This window comes from Balaenoptera acutorostrata, chromosome 3 (assembly GCF_949987535.1).
Source record: "Balaenoptera acutorostrata chromosome 3, mBalAcu1.1, whole genome shotgun sequence".
Lineage (NCBI taxonomy): Eukaryota > Metazoa > Chordata > Mammalia > Artiodactyla > Balaenopteridae > Balaenoptera > Balaenoptera acutorostrata.
In genome coordinates, this window is record NC_080066.1 from 54505866 (window position 1) to 54527432 (window position 21567).

At 38.3% G+C, this 21567-nt stretch overlaps 1 protein-coding gene across 1 annotated transcript in view; it reads right to left on the minus strand.

The window, feature by feature from the left end:
* The window catches only part of GABRG3 (gamma-aminobutyric acid type A receptor subunit gamma3), a 592092-nt gene that overhangs the window by 523879 nt on the left and 46646 nt on the right, over window positions 1-21567 (minus strand). The window contains exon 3 of the mRNA XM_057543487.1: window positions 7218-7285. Coding sequence (XP_057399470.1) covers window positions 7218-7285 — 68 coding nt within the window. The remainder of the gene's footprint in view (window positions 1-7217; window positions 7286-21567) is intronic.

Below are 21567 nucleotides of genomic sequence, written 5' to 3' on the forward strand. Positions count from 1 at the left end.
AAATCCTCAACAAAATACTAGCAAAGTATGGCCTTTAAATGCCATCTTCTTTCTCATTCTTGGAGATTTTTTTAAAATTCCAGAAATCTTTCCCATTTATGCCATGTGGCTCTTCCAATATTCTATTGATTTATTTAATAATATGTATATTTTATATACCATCATTATTATTTCTACTGTTGTTACACTGGAAAGGGCTTTATGTCTAGTGATGAACCAAATGTCAAACACACACGTTTTATAAATATATATAAATATAAATATTGTTTTTCATTTCTTAAAAGGATATTAAAACTACGTACAAGACCATCCTCTTAAACAACCAACAACAAACAGACCATGGCTCTGTTCCTCTAAAGCTAATGCTGCCAGAAGAAATACATCATTAATTCCCTTTAATTTCCCTCAAAGAGTCATTATTTATATGAAAACCTGGACAGAATGGACTTCAGAAAGCCCTCCCTTCTTACTAATCTGAAGACATCTGGGAAGGTTACTGAAGCAAGAAGAAAATCGCACAGTAAAGTTTCATAGGGCTTAACTCTTGGCTCCAAATTATTTCCTTGCCAACTGTTAGAAATCAAACTTATTCTGCCTAAACTTAAAATTTTAAATCAAAGGTGTATGGCTATGATGGGAAAGCTTGTCCTAGATCAACATTCTCACTAAGAACAAATAGAAAACCTGGATAAAATACACATTTAAAAACTAATTTAAGAGGCCCAACACCAAGAAGGCAGGGTCAGCAGGTAGACTGCACTTCGCACATGCCCTCTCTCCCCAGAATTTACCTCCTGTTGGCCTCCATGTGCAGGAGCTGGTGGGGAGTGGCTGCTAGGAGTGAGGGACCCGGCAGAGCCGAGGCATAACCAGAGTCTGGGGCAGCCAAGGAGCCCTACCATGAGGGGTGAGGCTTTAGAGAGACAGAATGATGAGGAAATGAGCCAGACAGCACACAGTTTTTCCCTCAACACATTTACAGACTAATCTGCACAGGGAAGAGGTGATAAAGCAGTCATAAAAATGGCTTTAAAAAGAGCAGAATTTTCAGCCATTTTATGCTGTCCGAAATATAAAAATTAGAGTTTTGGACCACTTTGGAGTTGCCTTGGGAAGCATCTCAAGCCCTCAGGCGGGACTCCTGCGGAGCTATCCCCAAGACTGGGGTGGTGGGGACCAGAGCCCAGCTGAGCCTCAGCAAGACAGCAGAGCAGCCCCTACACCAGCTCTGACCCCCAGACACAAGAGGGAACGTTGCGTGAAGCCTCTACAACTTTCGCACATAATCAAAATTACCAGGCAGACAACTACAGAGCCCACGGGCCCTGGAGCCTGTGTGCCACAACTAGAGTGAGAAAACTTGCATGCCACAACAAGAGAGAAGCCCGCACACCGCGATGAAGAGACCACGTGCCACAATGAAAGATCCCACATGCCTCAACGAAGATCCCACATGCCGCAATTAAGAATCGATGCAGCCAAAAAAAAAAAAAAAAATGTGACCAAATAGTTCTAAAAAAAAAAAAAATTCCAGGCAGACCAAAACATGGGGCCAAGCAACAAAGGAGACAATAGAAATGATACCACAGATGGCCAGATACTGCAGCTATCAGCCTAGAAATTAATGATTAACATGTTCAAAAAAAAGACTGCAAGATGGAGAATGTCACCAGAGACACTACATCTATTAGAAACTGTCAAATTAAAATAGTAGAAACGAAAACTACATTAACTGAAATGAAGAATTCAGCAGATGGCTGGGACTTCCCAGGTGGTCCAGTGGCTAAGACTCTGCACTCCCAATGCAGGGGGCCTGGGTTCAATCCCTGGTCAGGGAACTAGATCCCATATGCTGCAACTAAAAAGATCCCGCATGCCACAACTAAAAAAAGATCCTGCATGCCTCAACTAAGACCCAGCACAGCCAAATAAATAAATAAATATTTTTTAAAATAAATAAAATAAATTTTTTTTAAAAAAAAGAATTCAACAGATGGCTTTAACAGATAACAGACACATGAGCAGCAACTTAGGATGCTACAAAGTAGGTTGGAAGGTTTCCACTGATTGAAGCATGGAGAGCAAAGGGATGTAAATAAAATTACAAGCATAAGGGACAAATGGGACTTGGGAGAAGTGTTTAACATTCACAGGATTGGACTCCTAGGACGTGAAAAGAGAGAGAGAATGGTGCAGAGCAATATTTAAAAAATAATGACCAATATTATTGCTAAACTGTTGAAGGATATCAAACTGTAGATGCAAAAACTGTGATGAATCTTAAGCAGCATAAATGCAAAGAAGACCAAAACAAGGGTGGCACCGCGGTGCTCCAGCCTTCACTTCTTTTGGACTTTCCTGAGCTTAGGTGCCTTCAGAAAAGTTTTACAAAGCAATGGACATCCTCCAGCGGTAATAGATTTCTTGGAATGGAATTTACTTTCTTCCCTCCTGACCTTCTGTAATTCCACATGGTCGTTGACTTCATGTCTCAAAACTGCAGCCAAAAGTGAGAGGAGCAGGGATGAGGTTCACAGATGTCACAGCGAGCTTCACGGGCCCCCATGTTCCCCCATGCCCCTCCTGGCTTCATGCCATACTACAAGTTTTATACTTTTGGCTATGGATCATATAATGGAGCATATACTAATGATTTGTAACCCGTCCCTATGATCTACACAGCCGCCCCCTTAATTTCTGGGTAACACAGCATCACAACCAGCTGTTACAGTCACATCGTGTTGACTCAATCACTGCAAGTCTTAGATATCCTCAGATGACTTATACCAGTTCTTTTAAAAGCAAAGGGAAAGAAGCCAGTCTTAGAAGGCTACATACTGAGGATTCCAAATATGACTTTCTAGAAAAGACAAAACTATGAAGACAGTGAAAAGATCAGTGGTTGCCAGGGCTTGGAGGGTAGGGATGAAGAGGTAAAGCACAGAGGATTTTTAGGGCAGTGAAAATACTCTGTATGATAAAATAATGGTGAGTACATTATACATGTCATAATATATTTGTGAAAACCCATAGAATGTACAACACCAAAAGTAAACCCTAATGTAAACTATAAACTTCAGCTAATAATAATGTGTCAATATCCGTTCATCACTCATAACAAATGTACCACACTAATGCAAGATGTTAATAATACGAGGAGAGAGAGAAAGAGAGAGAGAGAGAGAGAGTGTGTGTGTGGGTGTGTGTTTAGAGGTATATGATAACTCTGTGATTTCTACTCACTTTTTCTGTAAATTTAAAATTATGCTATATTAAATAAGTCAGAAAGAGTAAGACAAATACTGTATGATCTTACTTACATGTAGAATCTTAAAAACCAGAAATCACAGGAACAGAGTAGATTGTTGGTTTCCAGGGAGGGGGGGCGGGGGTACTTATGCATAAATGTTAGTCAAAGGGTACAAATTTCTAGTATTAAGATAAATAAGTTCCAGGGATATAATGTACAGCATGGTGACTATAGTTAACAATACAGTATTATATACTTGATAGTTGCTAAGTGAGTAGGTCTTAAAAGTTCTCAACACCCACACAAAAAAGGACTATGTAGGGCGATGAAAGTGTTAACTAACCCTATTGTTTTAATCATTTCGCAGTATACTGGATATATATATCCAATCACCTTAAACTTACATAATGTTATATGCCAACTGTATCTCAACAAAGCTGGGAAAAAATTTTAAACTGCTCTAAAAAATAAAGTTTATTAATTTTTTTTTAATAAAAGGAAAACGATCCTAGCATTAGACTCACCCTTGAGCCCTTTTCATCTCAAGTTCCAAGTAAGAGCTATAGCTCTATAGGTGCTGCTGCTGCGTGCTCCTGATGACCACAGAAATGCAGTGGGCTAGAGTCAGAACCACTGCTCTGGGGTCTCCATCCCCATCAGCTCAAGCTCACTCCTCACAAATAAGTGGGAAAGGCAGTATCTTCTCTACCATGATCTCATGAAGATCAAATGAGACAGACTGATAGCAGAGAATAGGTATCAAAGCATTAGTTTTCTTTGTTCCATTACTAAAAGTTTTCTTACAGTGAATATTCTCAAAAATAAACTCTCAAGCTCCCTTGTATGCAGCTTCCATACAAGGCCTGAAACAAATGATGGGTAATTTCTGTGAGGAACTGTGCACATTTAGATATGTTATAATGACAAAGACAGAGTATGTGATTGAGGCTTTGTAAAAAAAGATTCTCTTCAACCCATCTGAACCATTTCTAATCTCCTCTATAACTAGAAAAAGCACAAACAACTCCAAGAGAGACAAGACAATGAAAATCAATCTGTTAAACAAGAGATTGAAATGCATCTTCATTTTATTTTTCAGGTAGAATGTCTGAAACTGAAACTTCAGTATGAATAATCTCAATAAAAGAAGCAGAAAAGTGGGAGGGAGGAGAGGAGGGGGATGAGGAAATTGTGGTTTTCTCTCTTTCCTTGATTGTTAAATGACTATTTAGGGGGGAAAAGCCATAACTTTATCAGGCTTTAGCTTATCATCAAAACCACAATAAAAATTTACATCCTTAAATCCTGTACACATCTCTAAATTGTGCCTTTCTCCCATAATGTTTTTTAATTTGATTGTTTTAGTCTCTCATTTTTTAAATTATTATTGCTGACTCAATCTTCAATTCCCACTTAAACACTCAGTTCTCTACTTTTGAATTGCTTTTTTTTCATGCGGTCCACTTTAGAGCCCTTTACAATTCTTTTGAAACTGTGTCATTTGGTTTCACAGATATAGTGGGTATGTGTGATGTACTCAGCAATGGGAGAAGAAGCCCTTTATCATTCTGACTTTCAAGCAAAGTGCTAGGAACACAAAGGCTGGAACTACTCATCCTTCAGGAAGCAGATGCAGAGAGAATTTTTAGGGCAGTGGAACTACTCTGTATGATTCTGTAATGGTTGAAACACGTTGTTACATATTTGTCCAAATCCACAGATGTACAACACCAAGAGTGAATCCTAGTGCAAACTGTGGACTTTGGGTGACGATGACATGTCAACATGGGTTCACTGACTATAACAAATGTTCCCCTTTGGAGGCAGTGTTGATAGTTGGGGAGGCCATGCATGAGTCGGGGCATGGAGTATATGAGGAATGTCTGTATCTTCCTCTGACTTTTGCTGTGAACCTAAAAAAAATGTTTTTACAAATAAACATTTAAATTAAAAAAAAAGCAACTCGGAAGCCCTTGACACCCTGAGGCCTCTGAAACCTCTCTCAGGAGTGCTGCACATTCCCTCCTCCGGGAACATGAATCTACCTTTGCTCTGGCTCTCTGGGTACCATGATGGTTTGTTTATGAATCTGGCTGTGAACTAATCTCTCGTGAAGTCGGACCTGCACATACTCAGATGGAAGGGTCTGCACATTCCCCAGAGCAGGGTCTGTCTGGGGCAGAGCTGAGGGTCAAGCTGACTCTTCACCACACATGGCCTCAGAGCCTCAGTCTCTGCAGGTCCACAGTGCCCCCAGCCCCGCCCACCCACATGGTCTTCAAACAGCACATCAGACCCTCAGTCCCCAGTTGTGTCACATACCTGCCATCCTGCCTTTTACTGGGGACCTTCCTACCTGTCCCACCTGGCAGACCCCTGCCTATCGGCCTCATCCCAGACTGAGAAGACGTCATCAGAGAAATCTATCCCAACTGCAGTGGGCTTTCCTGAGGGGGTGCCAGCCATTAGCAGAGTCCTTATCACCCTGTGGGGACTGTTACTTAATTTTAGCCTCCTCTGCAGCCTATGATTTTCACGCAGAAAAGTCTATCAATTCCAACAGCAAAACCTAATCCTGGGCACAAAGGAGATCTCAAGGTTACAGGAGTTCATGATACTCCCTAGATATGCAGATATAAGCAACTGTTCCGAAAACAATTTTGTGACTGTGTATCTATGGAGGCACTTCTGTTTTAGTGTGAGACATAAATCAGTGTCTGAATAAAGTATGGTGGAACTAGTGTAAGAAAATAAAACTCCAAAATAAGAAACAAACTGAGAAATGACTACTCAGTGTGGTCAACTGAATAATTATTTATCAGGGAAAGGGAGTATTACAGTCACAGTCTACATTTCACAATCTGCAGCCCATAGGTTGTGTGGGGTGAATCCTCTTTTATTCACTTCACCTCTTTGCTAGTGGTCCATCTCCAGTGTATGGATGACATAGGGGATTTTTTTTAAAGTGAGTGATCCATAAATTTTAGCCCCACATGGAACCTTTATACCACTTTTAATATCTGGCAATGAAAAGAAAGGATTTTGCTATTAATTTTGGAAGGATTATTTCCATCCACAGAACTTTGCAATGAAAGGAAGGCTTCTTAAGTTGGCATTTTGCAAATCCCCCTCAGCCTCAAGCATCCCCCAAATCCAGGAGCCGTTGTGCAGCAGGGAAACACAAAGAAGTCCCCAGCGTTAGGGGTTCCTGCATCACTGGGCCCGCAAAGCAAGTGCCTGCTTGCTGGAATCCCCCACATTCTGCTCAGGGAGGCCCACCCCGGCCAGAGGCACCCGTGAGAAGACCCTGACACTGGTGGATGCCAACATACCAGCACCTTCCTAAGAGCTAAGCACTTTGTACAGGGAAGGCCTTCTTCTACACTAGAAATAGTTACTACTGGAGCTCACTTTGCTTGTAAGTCTGTGAAAACACCTTCCTCTATTAGGAGAAATCACAAATATACTTGATCCTATACTTTCTCCCCTGTTTAAAAAAAAGGCAGGATATTTACCCTCAGGGAGACAGAAGTATAAACTAGGTAATCTCAGATCCTTTCCTGAGAAATGCTGAAAGGCAGGTCTTTTGGATCTTGAAAAATTAACTAAAGTAAAAAAGCTGTCATTTATATTCATCCCTAGTATAAATGAGGTCAGACATAGCCAATGACTGCACAGCTGCAAATAACATCATCTGGAAATCTACACACAGTAAACACACTTGTGGACAAGATGGGGATGAGATACTGTTTAATCATTAGAGCAACATCTCACTGCTGGTGTCACAATCTCTACTCCTTGAGTTTTACCATTTTCAGTGTTTAAACTTCCAATAAATACTACATATTTAAGCAGTCAATTTTGAGTTGAAACTTGCATGATAAATCTCGGGCAGAAACCCACAACGAGAATGTAAGCAAGAACTGATGCAAAGACTGTGAGATCAGAAAAGAAAATAGCTTCTTACCATGTTTATTGATGACACAGGACCAATGCTGTTAACATAGATGTCAACATCAATTACGGTAGGTTTTACTGTGGAGAAAATACATGTGTGTTAATACACTGTGCCAGAGAGACCGAGGAAAGTGCTACTCAACTTCCTCTGAGTCACACACCAACAGCTCAATGGCATGTGGGAAAGGGGTGTATTTTTCTTTGGGACTTGCCAGGTAGTTACAATTCTCAAAGTATTAAAGATTCTTACTCATATTTAATAAATTCTAAAAAAACAGGATATTTATACACTGCAAGTTGCCAGTGATAGATGACCATAAAGATACTCTATAACATTTGTTTAGCTGATTATATGGCAGAGAAAACATAAAACGATAAAACATAAGACACTGCATAAGAAATTTAATGTCAAAGTTATGCTAAGAAATCAAACCCAAGTAATGAGTAATATCAGGGACAATTCAAGTTATTTATCCATTACCTGGTTGCAACTCAAAGCAAAGATCTGGAGAGTACATACACTAAAGGAGATTAAGAAATACTGATTATTGGTGTCATTATTACCTAAAGAAACACACACACACATATCACAGACTTCAAATCATACAACTCAAAAAAGAATAACACTTTAGTAAGTCAAGAAATTACCATTCCAACTATAAGGGAGTAAAATTCATATAACAAGAAACTGTAATACCTAACATCGTGCATCAGAGGTAAAATTGGCTCATTTAACCTTAAAGAAAATCATTTTCCCTTTCCTTGGCAGAAATGGAACTTGGGAGACAAGTAATGAGATTCCTGAGACAGCCACCTCTGAGTCAGGGGTCCGTGCCAGTGAAAAGGAGGCGTCTCTCTTTCCCCAGTACTCAGCAACTGATAAAGGGGAGAAGAACACCAATTTCAGAATATTTCTGCCCCAGAGGAAGATGAACAAGACTCCTGAACCTTTGCACATAAACACAGAGTGTTTCTATGGAAACAAGGGTGCTCGCATCTGCAATTATTTCGAGCTTCCTCCAGTTTTGTTAACTAATCATTCACAAGTGGACTTCTGCACTCTACTTTTGGAACTATGAGTGGCACCTGTAAGCTCACAGTCTGTTGTTCAATTATGTAACCAGCAGTCTGCAGCCTGAGCCATGTTGTCTGGACCTCCAAGAAAATGAAAATAATGACAATGAACTGGAGCCAACTACTCTGACATCTGTCAGCGCAACCAAGCCACGTTAGCTTCAAAGAGCTGCTGGCATTTTGGAAAACACCACAATACAATTCTAAGTACTATGTATCTAGTGCTTAAATTTCATAAAAGGACTATTCTTCATTTTAGGCTGAGCTCTGCTAACTACTCTGAACAGTAAGTAGCATCTTTCTTCAACTTAATTGGGTTCAGTAAGTGTTCTGTCTCCAAACGTTGTGCTGCATAACCTTTGGTAATGTTATACAAAGGCTGTGTTAAGTCAATCAGTTGAGGACCTACTTTTTGCAAGAGATTTTTCTGGTTGTTTCATGGTATTTATTAGACTTTAGGCTTCCAGGGCTTTTAATCTCATTAAATAAAAAGGACCTACAGATGTAAAGCCTTAACAACTTGAAGTGGGAAGTGTCAAATGAGTATTAAGTGCAATAGTATAATAAAGGTTTTAAGAGAAGAGTCTGGAAAACACAAACACACATACACACACACACACACAAAACTTGGGGGAAATAAACTGTTTTAAGTAAATTCTCGTTTAAGCATCGTCATGCTAAAGTAAAAGGAGCCTTTAGGAAAGTGGCTCTGACAGTGGTACCCAGGAAAGAGATTGGCCATAGGAGACTCAAGGTTTACAGTTCAAAGATTACAGATTAAGCCCAGACAAATGATCTTCAATAAGGATGCCAAGACCATTCAAAGGGGAAAAAGTATTTTCAACAAATGGTGTTAGGTAAACTGGATACCCACAAGCAAAAAACTGAAGTTGAACCCTTACACAATATACAAAAATTAACTCAAAATGGATCAGAAACCTAAAGGTAAGATTTGAAACTACAAAACTCTTAGAAGAAAACATAGGAGAAAAGCTTCATGACACTGGATTTGGAAATGATTTCCTGTATATAACACCAAAAGCATAGGCAATAAAAGAAAAAAATAAATAAACTGGACTACATCAAAATTAAAAACTTCTGTGCATCAAAGGACACAATTAACAGAGTGGAAAGGCAACCCACATTATGGGAGAAAACATCTGTAAATCATATGTCTGATAAGTGGTTAATATCCAAAAAATAAAAAGAACTCCCACAACTCAACAACAGATAAGCAAAACAACCTGATTTAAAAATGGGTAAAGGACTTAGACATTTCTCTAAAGAGACATACAAATAACCAATAAGCACATGAAATGACATTTAACATTATTAGTCATTAGGGAAATGCAAGTCAAAACCACTTCACATCCATTATGATGGCTACTATTTAAAAAAAAAAACAGAAAAAAAACAAGTGTTGGCAATGACATGGAGAAAATGAAAACCTTGTACACTGCTGGTGGGAATGTAAAATAATGCAGGCAATATGGAAAACAGTATGGTGGTTCCTCAAAGAAACAAAAAATAGAACTACCCTATAATCCAGCAATTCCACTTCTGGTTATATACCCAAAAGAATTAAAATCAGGGACTCAAACATATATTTGTACACACATGTTCACAGCAGCATTATTCACAACAGCCAAAAGGAGGAAGCAAGCCAAGTGCACATGGAGGGATAAATGGGTAAACCAAACATAGTATATACATATGGAATATTACTCAGCCTTTTTGTATTTGTTTATGTGATGGTCAGTCAGGTGCAGCCACAAGAGGAGAGGCTCAGGAAAACAAAATTGATTTACTCACAGGTCCTAAAGACAGGAGGTACGGCACGCTTTGCCCGACTACATGGGAAAGACATAAGGGTGGTCAGGAGCCAGAAGACAGGGCAAGGGAGGGGGTGCTTAGGCCGTGATCTGAACTGGGGTCTCTGAAGGAAAGGCAGAGCAGGGAAGGGTAAACAGCTCGGGTTGGCTAGTTTGGCTAGCTTGAATAATTCCTGTGGGCTTTCAGCTATACAGGTGGTCTCCAGTGGCCTGGTACCAGGCCCTGGGATGATTAAAACAGAAGAGTATTGCCTGCTGGGGTGTAAGGGCTGTATAGAGGAGGTATGACTCTGGATTGAACAGTCGGTATGTTCAAAGGCCTGCTCCAGGCTGGGGCCCTTGCCATCTCTAAGAATTGGCTAACCCTGGAAGAGGCAGTTTCTGCCCAATCGGGAAGTGTTTTTAAGATATCAAAACATCATAATATACAGAAAAATTTAAATATATATAGAAACCCCGTCATGGTAAAAAGTAAATAAATTATATTTTAATGGAAAAAATTCTTGATGTCAATATCTTTGGGGCTAGACATTCAAAACCACATTTAACATAGTACAAAATTCCTTTTAAACTTCAGCCCCTCTTGTGAAAAAAAAACCCAATTTTTATTTCCAAAATGCCCAACAAGTTACCTGGTAAGGGGTCCCATTTGGGTGTCATAAAGGGGTACTTCCTAGCACATGTCTAAAATGCCAACCCTGAATAAAACAGGTACTAAAAACATTTCTTAGAAGTTTGATTAGGTCCTCTTTGCTTATTTTTGCTTTTATTTCTTTGCTTTGAGAGACTGACCAAAGAAAACATTGGTTCGATTCATGTCAGAGAATGTTTTGTGGTGTCATGTCTTACACTTAAGTCTTTAAGCCATTTTGAGTTTATTTTTGGGTATGGTGTGAGGGTGTGTTCTAACTTCATTGATTTTCATGTGGCTGTCCAGCTTTCCCAACACCACTTGCTGAAGGGACTGTCTTTTCCCCATTGTATATTCTTGCCTCCTTTGTCGAAGATTAATTGACCAAGGTGTGTGGGTTTATTTCTGAGCTCTCTGTTCTATTCCATTGATCCATATGTCTGTTTTTGTGACAATACCACATTGTTTTGATTACTGTAGCTTTGTAGTATAGTCTGAAGTCTGGGAGGGTTATGCTGCCAGCATTGTTCTTTCTCTTCAGAATTGCTTTGGCAATTCTGGGTCTTTTGTGGCTCCATATAAATTTTAGGATTTTATTTGTTCTAGTTCTGTGAAAAATGTCATAGATAATTTGATAAGGATTGCACTAAGTCTGCAGATTGCTTTGTGCAGTATGGCCATTTTAACAATATTAATTTTTCCAATCCAACAGCATGGGATATCTTTCCATTTCCTTGAATCATCTTTGATTTCCTTTATTAATGTTTCATATTTTAGAGCATATAGGTCTTTCACCTCCTTGGTTAGGTTTATTCTAGGTATTTTATCTTTTTTGATGCAATTTTAAACAGAATTATTTTTTTACTTTCTCTTTCAGATGTTTTGTTGTAAAAGAAATGCAACAGGTTTCTGTATGTTTATCTTGTATCCTGCTACCTTGCTGAATTCATTTATCAGTTCTAGTAGTTTTTGTGTGGAGACTTTAAGGTTTTCTATATATTATATCATGTACTCTATATGTAGAAAATTATGGTTTTGAGTTATTATAGTTACTTGGACTTTACATGTTAAATTTTCACATGAGATTAAATACTGCAACAGGAGGAATAATTTTTTAAGGTTCCCTGGAACCTGCTGGTGACTACAGGCTGACTCAAGTGGTCAAATAGGCAAAGAGCTGATAAGAAATTGTCCAAGACAAGGATACTCCTGAAAATAGGCATCTGTTACAACAGAAATTATACTAACTCCCTGAGAGAAGAAAAAACTGAAGGTGACATTAGGAGAACAAATGAAACCATTTCTATTCACTCATAAGTAAGCAAGAAACAGACAATGACAGACACACAGATTAGAATAAATGGAATATAGGGCTGGTAAGTGTTGACAGGGACAGAACTGTGAAGTGGAGTGACTGTAGTTGTCCACAGAAGGCAGTCCTAACAAGCTGCCCCAGACTGGCAGCAGTAGGGATGAAGAATGGAGACCCCAAAGAATGCTGAGTAGATGTGCTACGTGGGCAACAGCCAAGGGAGCATGTTGCCTGGCCACCAGGCTGCAAAGAGTGTCTCTGTCCTCACCAGTTCTGTAATACTGAAAAGTTTCTTAACATCTCTGTGCCTTAGACCCCCTACGCCTAAGATGAGCCCATAACAGAACCTAATTCACGATGGGGGCTGAAAGGGGTTAGTTGGACTGTTGTGAAGTAAATAGTAGGTACTCAGTAACTTTTTTTGCTATGGCTTCTGAGGCCCCTGGAATTAGACACATAAAAGGATGCCAAAATCTTGCATTTGTCATTCTTTCAAATAATATTTATACCTAAAAGTCACCCTGGTCACTTAAAGTTTTATTTTTTCATGAAAAGTTTAAATATACTGATAGAAATATTTACATAGCAACAAATGAATAGAAAAAAGAGAAATAAATAATACCAACTCTCATGCCCATGAGGGTTAAATAGAAGGGCTCTTCCCATAACTAGGAACCTCCCTTCCAATCTTCCCTGCCTTTGAGGAAAGGGAGTGAGGGCTCATCTGCTGTTGGCCTCTCCAGCTTATTGCTCCCTTACTTTACCTGAACTAAGAGTGCCCCTGGGCAAGATGATGCATGAGGTAGACCAACTCCCCTATTCCATCACCAACTTCCATTTAAGTATTTTTTCCCATCTTTCTGCTAATGCCCACAGACAAAAGTATTGTTAATGTATATTAAATAGCATTGTAATAAGCATGTTGCATTTAATTAGTATGTAATACCATTTTCATTTCCATTTAAGGACAGGAAGTTAAAACACGATTGAGGAGGTGACTTATCTAGGATTCTGCAGCCTCACAGAAGCAAACCCCCAGAGTTCCACCCTCAACCTCCCAGAGACTTAACTTTGGCAATGAAGCTTAAAGGGATTCTGGGGAACAATGACTTCAGTGGGAGTTTACCACCACCATCACCATCATCACCACAAATAATCTTTCCAGCCTCTTCTTAAAGTGAAAATACTCTGTCTCTGAGGCTTATATTAACTTCTTCTATATGATCTCAATGGAGATGTGCTTTCAAAAGTTTTTCTCTAGCTTGGAGAATATTAGGTTAGTGGGGTGGGTGGATGAAGAGATTTGTGTAAGAGGTACATAGAATGGGCAAACTTAGTTAATATTACAGTTCTGCCAAGATCCTAGGTCCATGCAAAAATGTTTGCAATAGCTTAGTGCTAGATCATTTAGATGATGAAGTCACTGTTATGGGTCCCATTTCAGGTTTAGGGTTCCTATATGGTCAGTTCTGACTTTTGATTATAGTGTTATAGCTAATCCCATCTCCACTAGTCCCAGAACTATGGATTCAACTCTAAAGTTCTCACTTCTCTTCAATCATCCTTTAGGCATATGATCTCAAGTGGGCCAAGAAGAGTTTACAAAGATCAAGATAAAACTGCCATCACCTCAGATCTGGGTCAGACCTGACAGTAATATGGAAAAGTAATATGGAATATTACTTTTCCATAATAATATGGAAAAAGGTAAATGGTGAGATTCCACGTTTGTATACACTCAAATAAAATGTTTTACTAAAGTAGACAGCTTGAGAATTCACATTCTCAGAAGAATGAAAAGAGCACTGGGGTTAAAGTTCAGAACCACAAATTCTTCTAAGTTCCAGTGGGTAGATGCTCTGAAGCTCATATAAGGAAAGAGAAAAGTGGAACATACATCCAATGTTCTGATTTTTGGAAGGAACACCCAAGAGACTGGTTTCTGTCTTGCCTGAATTTAAGCACTGACAGGAAGGGGACACGAGGTTGGGGACTACTGAGAACAAAAGCCATCAATAGGTTTGGCCTGTCAGCATAGTCTGCAGTACAGCAGACAGACCCCAAAGGGAGATCCTGGGTAGAAACTGGCAAACATCTTCAATTAGATTACACACAAAAGCCCAGGGAGGATGCATTCCCAGACAAGGCTTGAGAGATCACCAGCCTCTCTAGTCAAAAGACTGCTGAAAGTCCTTCATATACAAAACCAGATCGCAAAGACAGGGAGAAGTGGCTGATTTCTTTAAACGCCTAAATCCCACAGAAGGTAACAAGGCATACAAAGAAACAGAGAAACATGGTCCAATCAAAGGAGCACATTAAATCTCTGGGAGATGAAACAGAAATATATGAATTACCAGATAAAGAATTCAAAATAACCATCATAAGGATGCTCAATGAATGAAAAGAGCACATATGGACAACTAAATGAAATCAAGAAAACAATGCATGAGCAGAATAAGAATATCAAAAAGAGAGAGAGATAGAAATTATAAAGAAGAACCAAACAGAAATTCTGGAGCTGAAGAATACAATAACTGAATTGAAAAATTAACTAGAGGGACTCAGCATCAGACTTGACTGAGCAGAAGAAAGAATCAGTGAACTCAAAGGTAGGACATTCAAAATTACCAAGATAGAAGAGCTAAAAGAAAAAAGAATGAAGAAAAGTGAAGACAGCTTAAGGGACCTATGGTATAAGGTTCATCAAGAAGAACAACATATGCATATGGGAGTTCCAGAAGCGAACTAAGAGAGAAAAGGGCAGCAAGCATATTTGAAGAAATAATGGTCCCAAATGTCCAATCTGGAGAAGAGAAATGGAGATACAAATTCAGGAAGTATAAAAAATTACAAGTAGGATAAGTCTAAAGATATCTACACAGAAGTACATCATAATCAGGTTGTGGAAAATCAAAGACAAATAAAGGATCTTGAAAACAAAAAAGAAATGTGATTCATCACATATAAGGGAGCTCCTATTAGTTCATCATTGGATCTCTCAGCAGAAACTTTGAAGGCTAGACAAAAATAAAATGATATACCCAAAGTGCCAATGAAGAATACTGTATCCAGCAAAACTGCCCTTTGAAAATAAAGGAGAAATTAAGACTTTCTCAGCTGAATAAAAGATGAGGGAGTTCATCAACACTAGACCTGTCCTACAAGAAATGCTGAAGTTAATCCTTCAAATTGAAGTGAACAACAATAAACAGCAACACAAAACCATACAAAATTGTAAAACTCAGAACTTCCCTGGTGGCGCAGTGGTTAAGAATCCACCTGCCAATGCAGGGGACCCGGGTTCGAACCCTGGGCTGGGAAGATCCCACATGCCGTAGAACAACTAAGCTTGTGTGCCACAACTACTGAGCCTGCACTCTAGAGCCCGCAAGCCACAACTGCTGAGCCCACACACCACAACTACTGAAGCCCGCGTGCCTAGAGCCTGTGTTCCACAACAAGAGAAGCCACCACAATGAGAAGCCTGCACACTGCAAAGAAAAGTAGCACCAGCTCACCACAACTAGAGAAAATTCTGTGCAGCAATGAAGACCCAATGCAGCCAAAAATAAAAGTTAATTAATTTTAAAAATGCTTTTAAAAATGTAAAACTCCCAGGTAAAAATATATAAACAAATATAGAATCCTATAGAATCATAATGTATGTACATAAAACACTTAATTATGGTACAAAATTTTTTAAAAATCAAAAGCATAAAAAGTTATTTTAAATCTGTGTTAATGGCTACACAATGTAAAAAGGAATAATTTGTGTCATCAATAGCATAAAGTTCACAAGGGGTAAAGAGATGTAAAGAAGTGGAGTTTTATATGCAATGGAAGATAACATATCAGTTTATCATAGATTGCTGTAACTTTATTTTTTTAATATCTTTATTGGAGTATAATTGCTTTACAATGTTGTGTTAGTTTTTGCTGCTGCACAACAAAGTGAATCAGTTTTATGTATACATATATCCTCATATCCCCTCCCTCTTGAGCCTCCCTCCCACCCTCCCTATCCCCCTGCCCAGGCCTTCACAAAGCATCAAGCTGATCTCCCTGTGCTATGCAGCAGCTCCCACTAGCCATCCATTTTACATTTGGTAGTGTATATATGTCAATCCTACTCTCTCACTTCGTCCCAGCTTCCCTTTCTCCCCCATGTCCTCAAGTTGGTTCTCTATGTCTGCATCTTTATTCCTGCCGGGCAACTAGGTTCATCATACCATTTTTTTAGATTCCACATATGTGTGTCAGCATATGGTATTTGTTTTTCTCTTTCTGACTTACTTCACTCTGTATGACAGACTCTAGGTCTATCCACCTCATTACAAATAACTCCATTTCTTTCCTTTTTATGGTTGAGTAATATTCCATTGTATATATGTGCCACATCTTCTTTATCCATTCACCTGTCGATGGACATTTAGGTTGCTTCCAAGTCCTGGCTACTGTAAATAGTGCTGCAGTGAACACTGGGGTACATGTATCTTTTTCAATTATGGTTTTCTCAGGGTATATGCCCAGTAGTGGGATTGCTGGGTCATACGGTAGTTCTATTTTTAGTTTTTTAAAGAAACCCCCATACTGTTCTCCATAGAGGCTGTATCAATTTACATTCCCACCAACAGTGCAGGAGGGTTCCCTTTTCTCTGCACTCTCTCCAGCACTTATTGTTTCTAGATTTTTTGATGGTGGCCATTCTGACCACTGTGAGGTGATACCTCATTGTGGTTTTCATTATCATTTCTCTAATGATTAGTGATATTGAGCATCCTTTCATGTGTTTGTTGGCAATTTGCATATCTTCTTTGGAGAAATGTCTATTTAGGTCTTCTGCCCATTTTTGGATTGGGTTGTTTGGTTTTTTGATATTGAGCTGCTTGTATATTTTGGAGATTAATCCTTTGTCCATTGCTTAATTTGCAAATATTTTCTCCCATTCTGAGGGCTGTCTTTTTGTCTTGTTTATGGTTTCCTTTGCTGTGCAAAAGCTTTTTCATTAGGTCCCATATGTTTATTTTTGTTTTTCTTTCCATTTCTCTAGGAGGTGGGTCAAAAAGGATTTTGCTGTGATTTACGTCATAAAGTGTTCTGCCTAAGTTTTCCTCTGAGAGTTTTAAAGTGTCTGGCCTTACATTTGGGTCTTTAGTCCATTTTGAGTTTATTTTTGTGTATGGTGTTAGGAAGTGTTCTAATTTCATTCTTTTGCATATAGCTGTCCAGTTTTCCCAGCACCACTTATTGAAGAGGCTGTCTTTTCTCCATTGTATATTCTTGCCTCCTTTATCAAAGAACATATGTGCATTGGTTTATCTCTGGGCTTTCTATCCTGTTCCACTGACCTATATTTCTGTTTTTGTGCCAATACCATACTGTCTTGATTACTGTAGCTTTGTAGTATAGTTTGAAGTCAGGGAGCCTGATTCCTCCAGCTCCATTATTCTTTCCCAAGATTGCCTTGGCTATTTGGGGTCTTTTGTGTTTCCACACAAATTGTAAATTTTTTTATTCTAATTCTGTGAAAAATGCCATTGGTAATTTGATAGGGATTGCATTGTATCTGTAGATTGCATTGGGTAGTAGAGTCATTTTCGCAATATTGATTCTTCCAATCCAAGAACATGGTATACCTCTCCATCTGTTTGTATCATCTTTAAATTCTTTCATCAGTGTCTTATAGTTTTCTGCATACAGGTCTTTTGCCTCCTTAGGTAGGTTTATTCCTAGGTATTTTATTATTTTTCTTGCAATGATAAATGGGAGTGCTTCCTTAATTTCTGATTTTTCATTGTTAGTGTATAGAAATGCAAGAGATTTCTGTGCATTAATTTTGTACCCTGCTACTTCACCAAATTCACTGATTAGCTCTAGTAGTCTTCTGGTGGCATCTTTAGGATTTTCTATGTATCGTATCATGTCATCTGCAAACTGACAGTTTTACTTCTTTTCCAATTTGGATTCCTTTTATTTCTTTTTCTTCTTTAATTGTCGTGGTTAAACTTCTAAAACTATGTTGAATAACAGTGGTGAGGGTGGGCACCCCTGTCTTTTTCCTGATCTTAGAGGAAATGCTTTCAGTTTTTCAACATTGAGAATGATGTTGGCTGTGGGTTTGTCATATATGGCTTTTATTATGTTGAAGTAGGTTCCTTCTATGCCCATTTTCTGGGGAGTTTCTATCATAAATCAGGGTTGAATTTTGTCAAAAGCTTTTTCTTCATCTATTGAGATTATTATATGGTTTTTATCCTTCAATTTGTTAATATGGTGTATCACATTGATTGATCTGCATATACTGAAGAATCATTGCATTCCTGGGATAAACCCCACTTGATCATGGTGTATGATCCTTTTAATGTGCTGTTGGATTCTGTTTACTAGTATTTTGTTGAGGAGTTTTGCATCTATGTTCATCAATGATGCTGGCCTGTAGTTTTCTTTTTTTGTGACATCTTTGTCTGGTTTTGGTATCAGATTGCTATAACTTTGAAATGTTTAAAATACTTGCATTGGTAACCACAAAGAAAATATCTGATAGACTATAAACAAAGGTGAATGAGAAGGGAATCAAAATATGTCACTACAAAAAAACAAATGGGGACTTCCCTGGAGGTGCAGTGGTTAAGAATCCACCTGCCAATGCAGGGGACACGGGTTCAAGCCTTGGTCTGGGAAGATCCCACATGCCGCAGAGCAACTAAGCCCATGTGCCACAGCTACTGAGCCTGCGCTCTAGAGCCTGCAAGCCACAACTATTGAGCCCACGTGCCACAACCAGTGAAGCCTGCGTGCCTAGAGCCCATGCTCCGCAACAAGAGAAGCCACCGCAATGAGAAGCCTGTGCACTGTAATGAAGAGTAGCCCCCACTCGACGCAACTAGAGAAAAGCCCACAAGCGTGCACAGTAACAAAGACCCAACACAACCAAAAATAAATAAATATTTTTAAAAAATGAAAATAAAAGAATGCAACAAGAGAAGAGGGACAAAAAAGGCTGCAAGACAGAAAACAATTAATAAAATGAAAATAGTAAGTCTTTCCTTATCAATAATTACTTTAAATGTAAACGGATTAAATGCCCCAATTAAAAAACATAGATTGGCTCAATGAATAAAAACACAAGGTCCAAACTATATGCTGTCTACAAGAAACTCAACTTAGATCTAAGGACACACACAAGCTAAAAGTGAAAAGATAGAAGAGGATATTTTATGCACATGGGAACCTAAAAAGAGCAGGAGTGGCAAATTATCAGACAAAAGAGACTTTAAGACAAATACTGTCACAAGAGACAAAGAAGGTCATTATGTAATGATAAAAAGGCCAGTTCACCAGGATGATATAACAATTATATATGCTCCTGATACTTCCCTGGTGGTCTAGTGGTTAAGAATCCAACTTCCAAGGCAGGGGAGGGAAGTTTGATCCCTGGTCAGGGAACTAAGATCCCACATGCTGTGGGGCAACTAAGCCCATGCGCTCTAGAGCCCACGTGCCACAACTAGAGAGCCCACACGCCACAATTACTGAGCCCATGTGTTCTAGAGCCCACATGCCACAACTAGACAGAAGCCCACATGCCACAATGAACAGCCCGTGTGCCGCAATGAAAGATCCTGTGTGCTGCAACTAAGACCCAACACAACCAAATAAATAAATATTAAAATATATATATATATATATATATATATGCTCCTAACATTAGAGCCCCCAAACACATGTAGCAAAAAATGACAGTACTGAAGGAAAAAACAGATAGCAACACATTAACAGAGGTCAATACCCCCTTTCAGTTATAGATATAACAATAAGACAGATCAATAAGGAGCCAGAGGATGTGGAAACACTACAGACCAACTGCACCTAACAGACATAAAAAAAAAAAGCTCGGATACAACAGCAGAATACACATTCTTATCAAATGCCATAGAACATTCCTCAAGATAGGCTGCATATTTTACCATTAAAAAAATGTTAATAAATTTACACAGATTGAAATCATACATACAAAGTATCTTACCTGACTACAATGGAATGACACTAGAAATAAATATGAGAAGGAAAACAGGATAATGCACAAATATGTTGAAATTAACTCATTCTTAAACCAATGGATCAAAGAAGAAATCACAAGGGAATTTTAAAATATCTGGAAAAAAAAGAAAACAAAAACACAACATACTAAAACTTATGAGACACAGTGAAAGTCATACTAAGGAGGAAGTAGATACCAAATAAACACATTTAAAAAAAGAAAGATCTTAAATCAACAACCTAACTTTACATCTCAAGGAACTAGAAAAAGGACAACCTAAACCCAAAGTTGGCAAAAGGAAGGAAATAATAATGATTATGTCAGGAATAAACATAATAGAAAACAGAAAAACAGTAGAAAAAAATCAACAAAACCAAGAATTGATTCTTCAAAAATTTCAACAAAATTGATAAACCCTGAACTAGACTAACTCAGAGAAAAAGAGAGAAGACTCATATAACTAAAATTGTAAATGAAAGGGGGACATTAAAACTGATGTCACAAAAATAAAAAGGATAACAGACTAATATGAACAATTATATACCAACAAATTGGATAACCTGGAATAAGTGGATAAATTCATAGAAACATACAACTTACTAAGACTGAAGCATGAAGAAATAAAAATCTGAACAATTAACTAGTAAGGAGACCACATTAGTAATAAAAACCTAACACCGAAGAGCCCAGGACCAGACAGCTTCACTGATGATTTCTACCAAAAGAAGAATTAACAACAATCCTCCCCTAACTCTTCCGAAAATCAAAGAGGAAGAAACACTTCCAAACTCATTCTATGAGGTCAGCATCACTATTCTCATACTAACACTAGACAAAGACACAAAAAGAAAAGTACAGACCAATAACATCTCTGATGAATTCTAATGAAAAATCCTCAACAAAATATTAGCAAACAGGGTTCAACAGCAAATTAAAAGTATTATACATCATGACCAAGTAGGATTTACTCTTGGAATGCAAGATGGTTCTACACATTAAAATCAATTAATATAATACACAACAGTAACAGAATTAAGAAAAAAACCCACATGATTATCTCAATTGATTCGAAAAAACCATTTGACAGAATTTAACACCGTCATAATGAAAAACATTCAAAAAACTAGCAACAGAGGGAAACTACCTCACCATAATAAAGGCCATAAAAGAAGAGCCCACAGCTTACCTGAAAAGAAATAAAAGGCATCTAAATTGCAAATTATGGATTTATACAAGAAAAGTATCATTTACAGAAATATTATCTTATAAGTAGAGAACTCCAAAGATTCTCCACACGAACACACACACACAGTGTTATCACTAATAAAAAAATTCATCAAAGATTTGGGATATAGAGTCATGAAAATTTGTTGTGTTTCTACACATTAACAATGAACAATCTGTAAAAGAAATTAAAGGAAAAGTTCCATTTACAATAGAATCAGAAAAAATAAAATACTTAGAAAT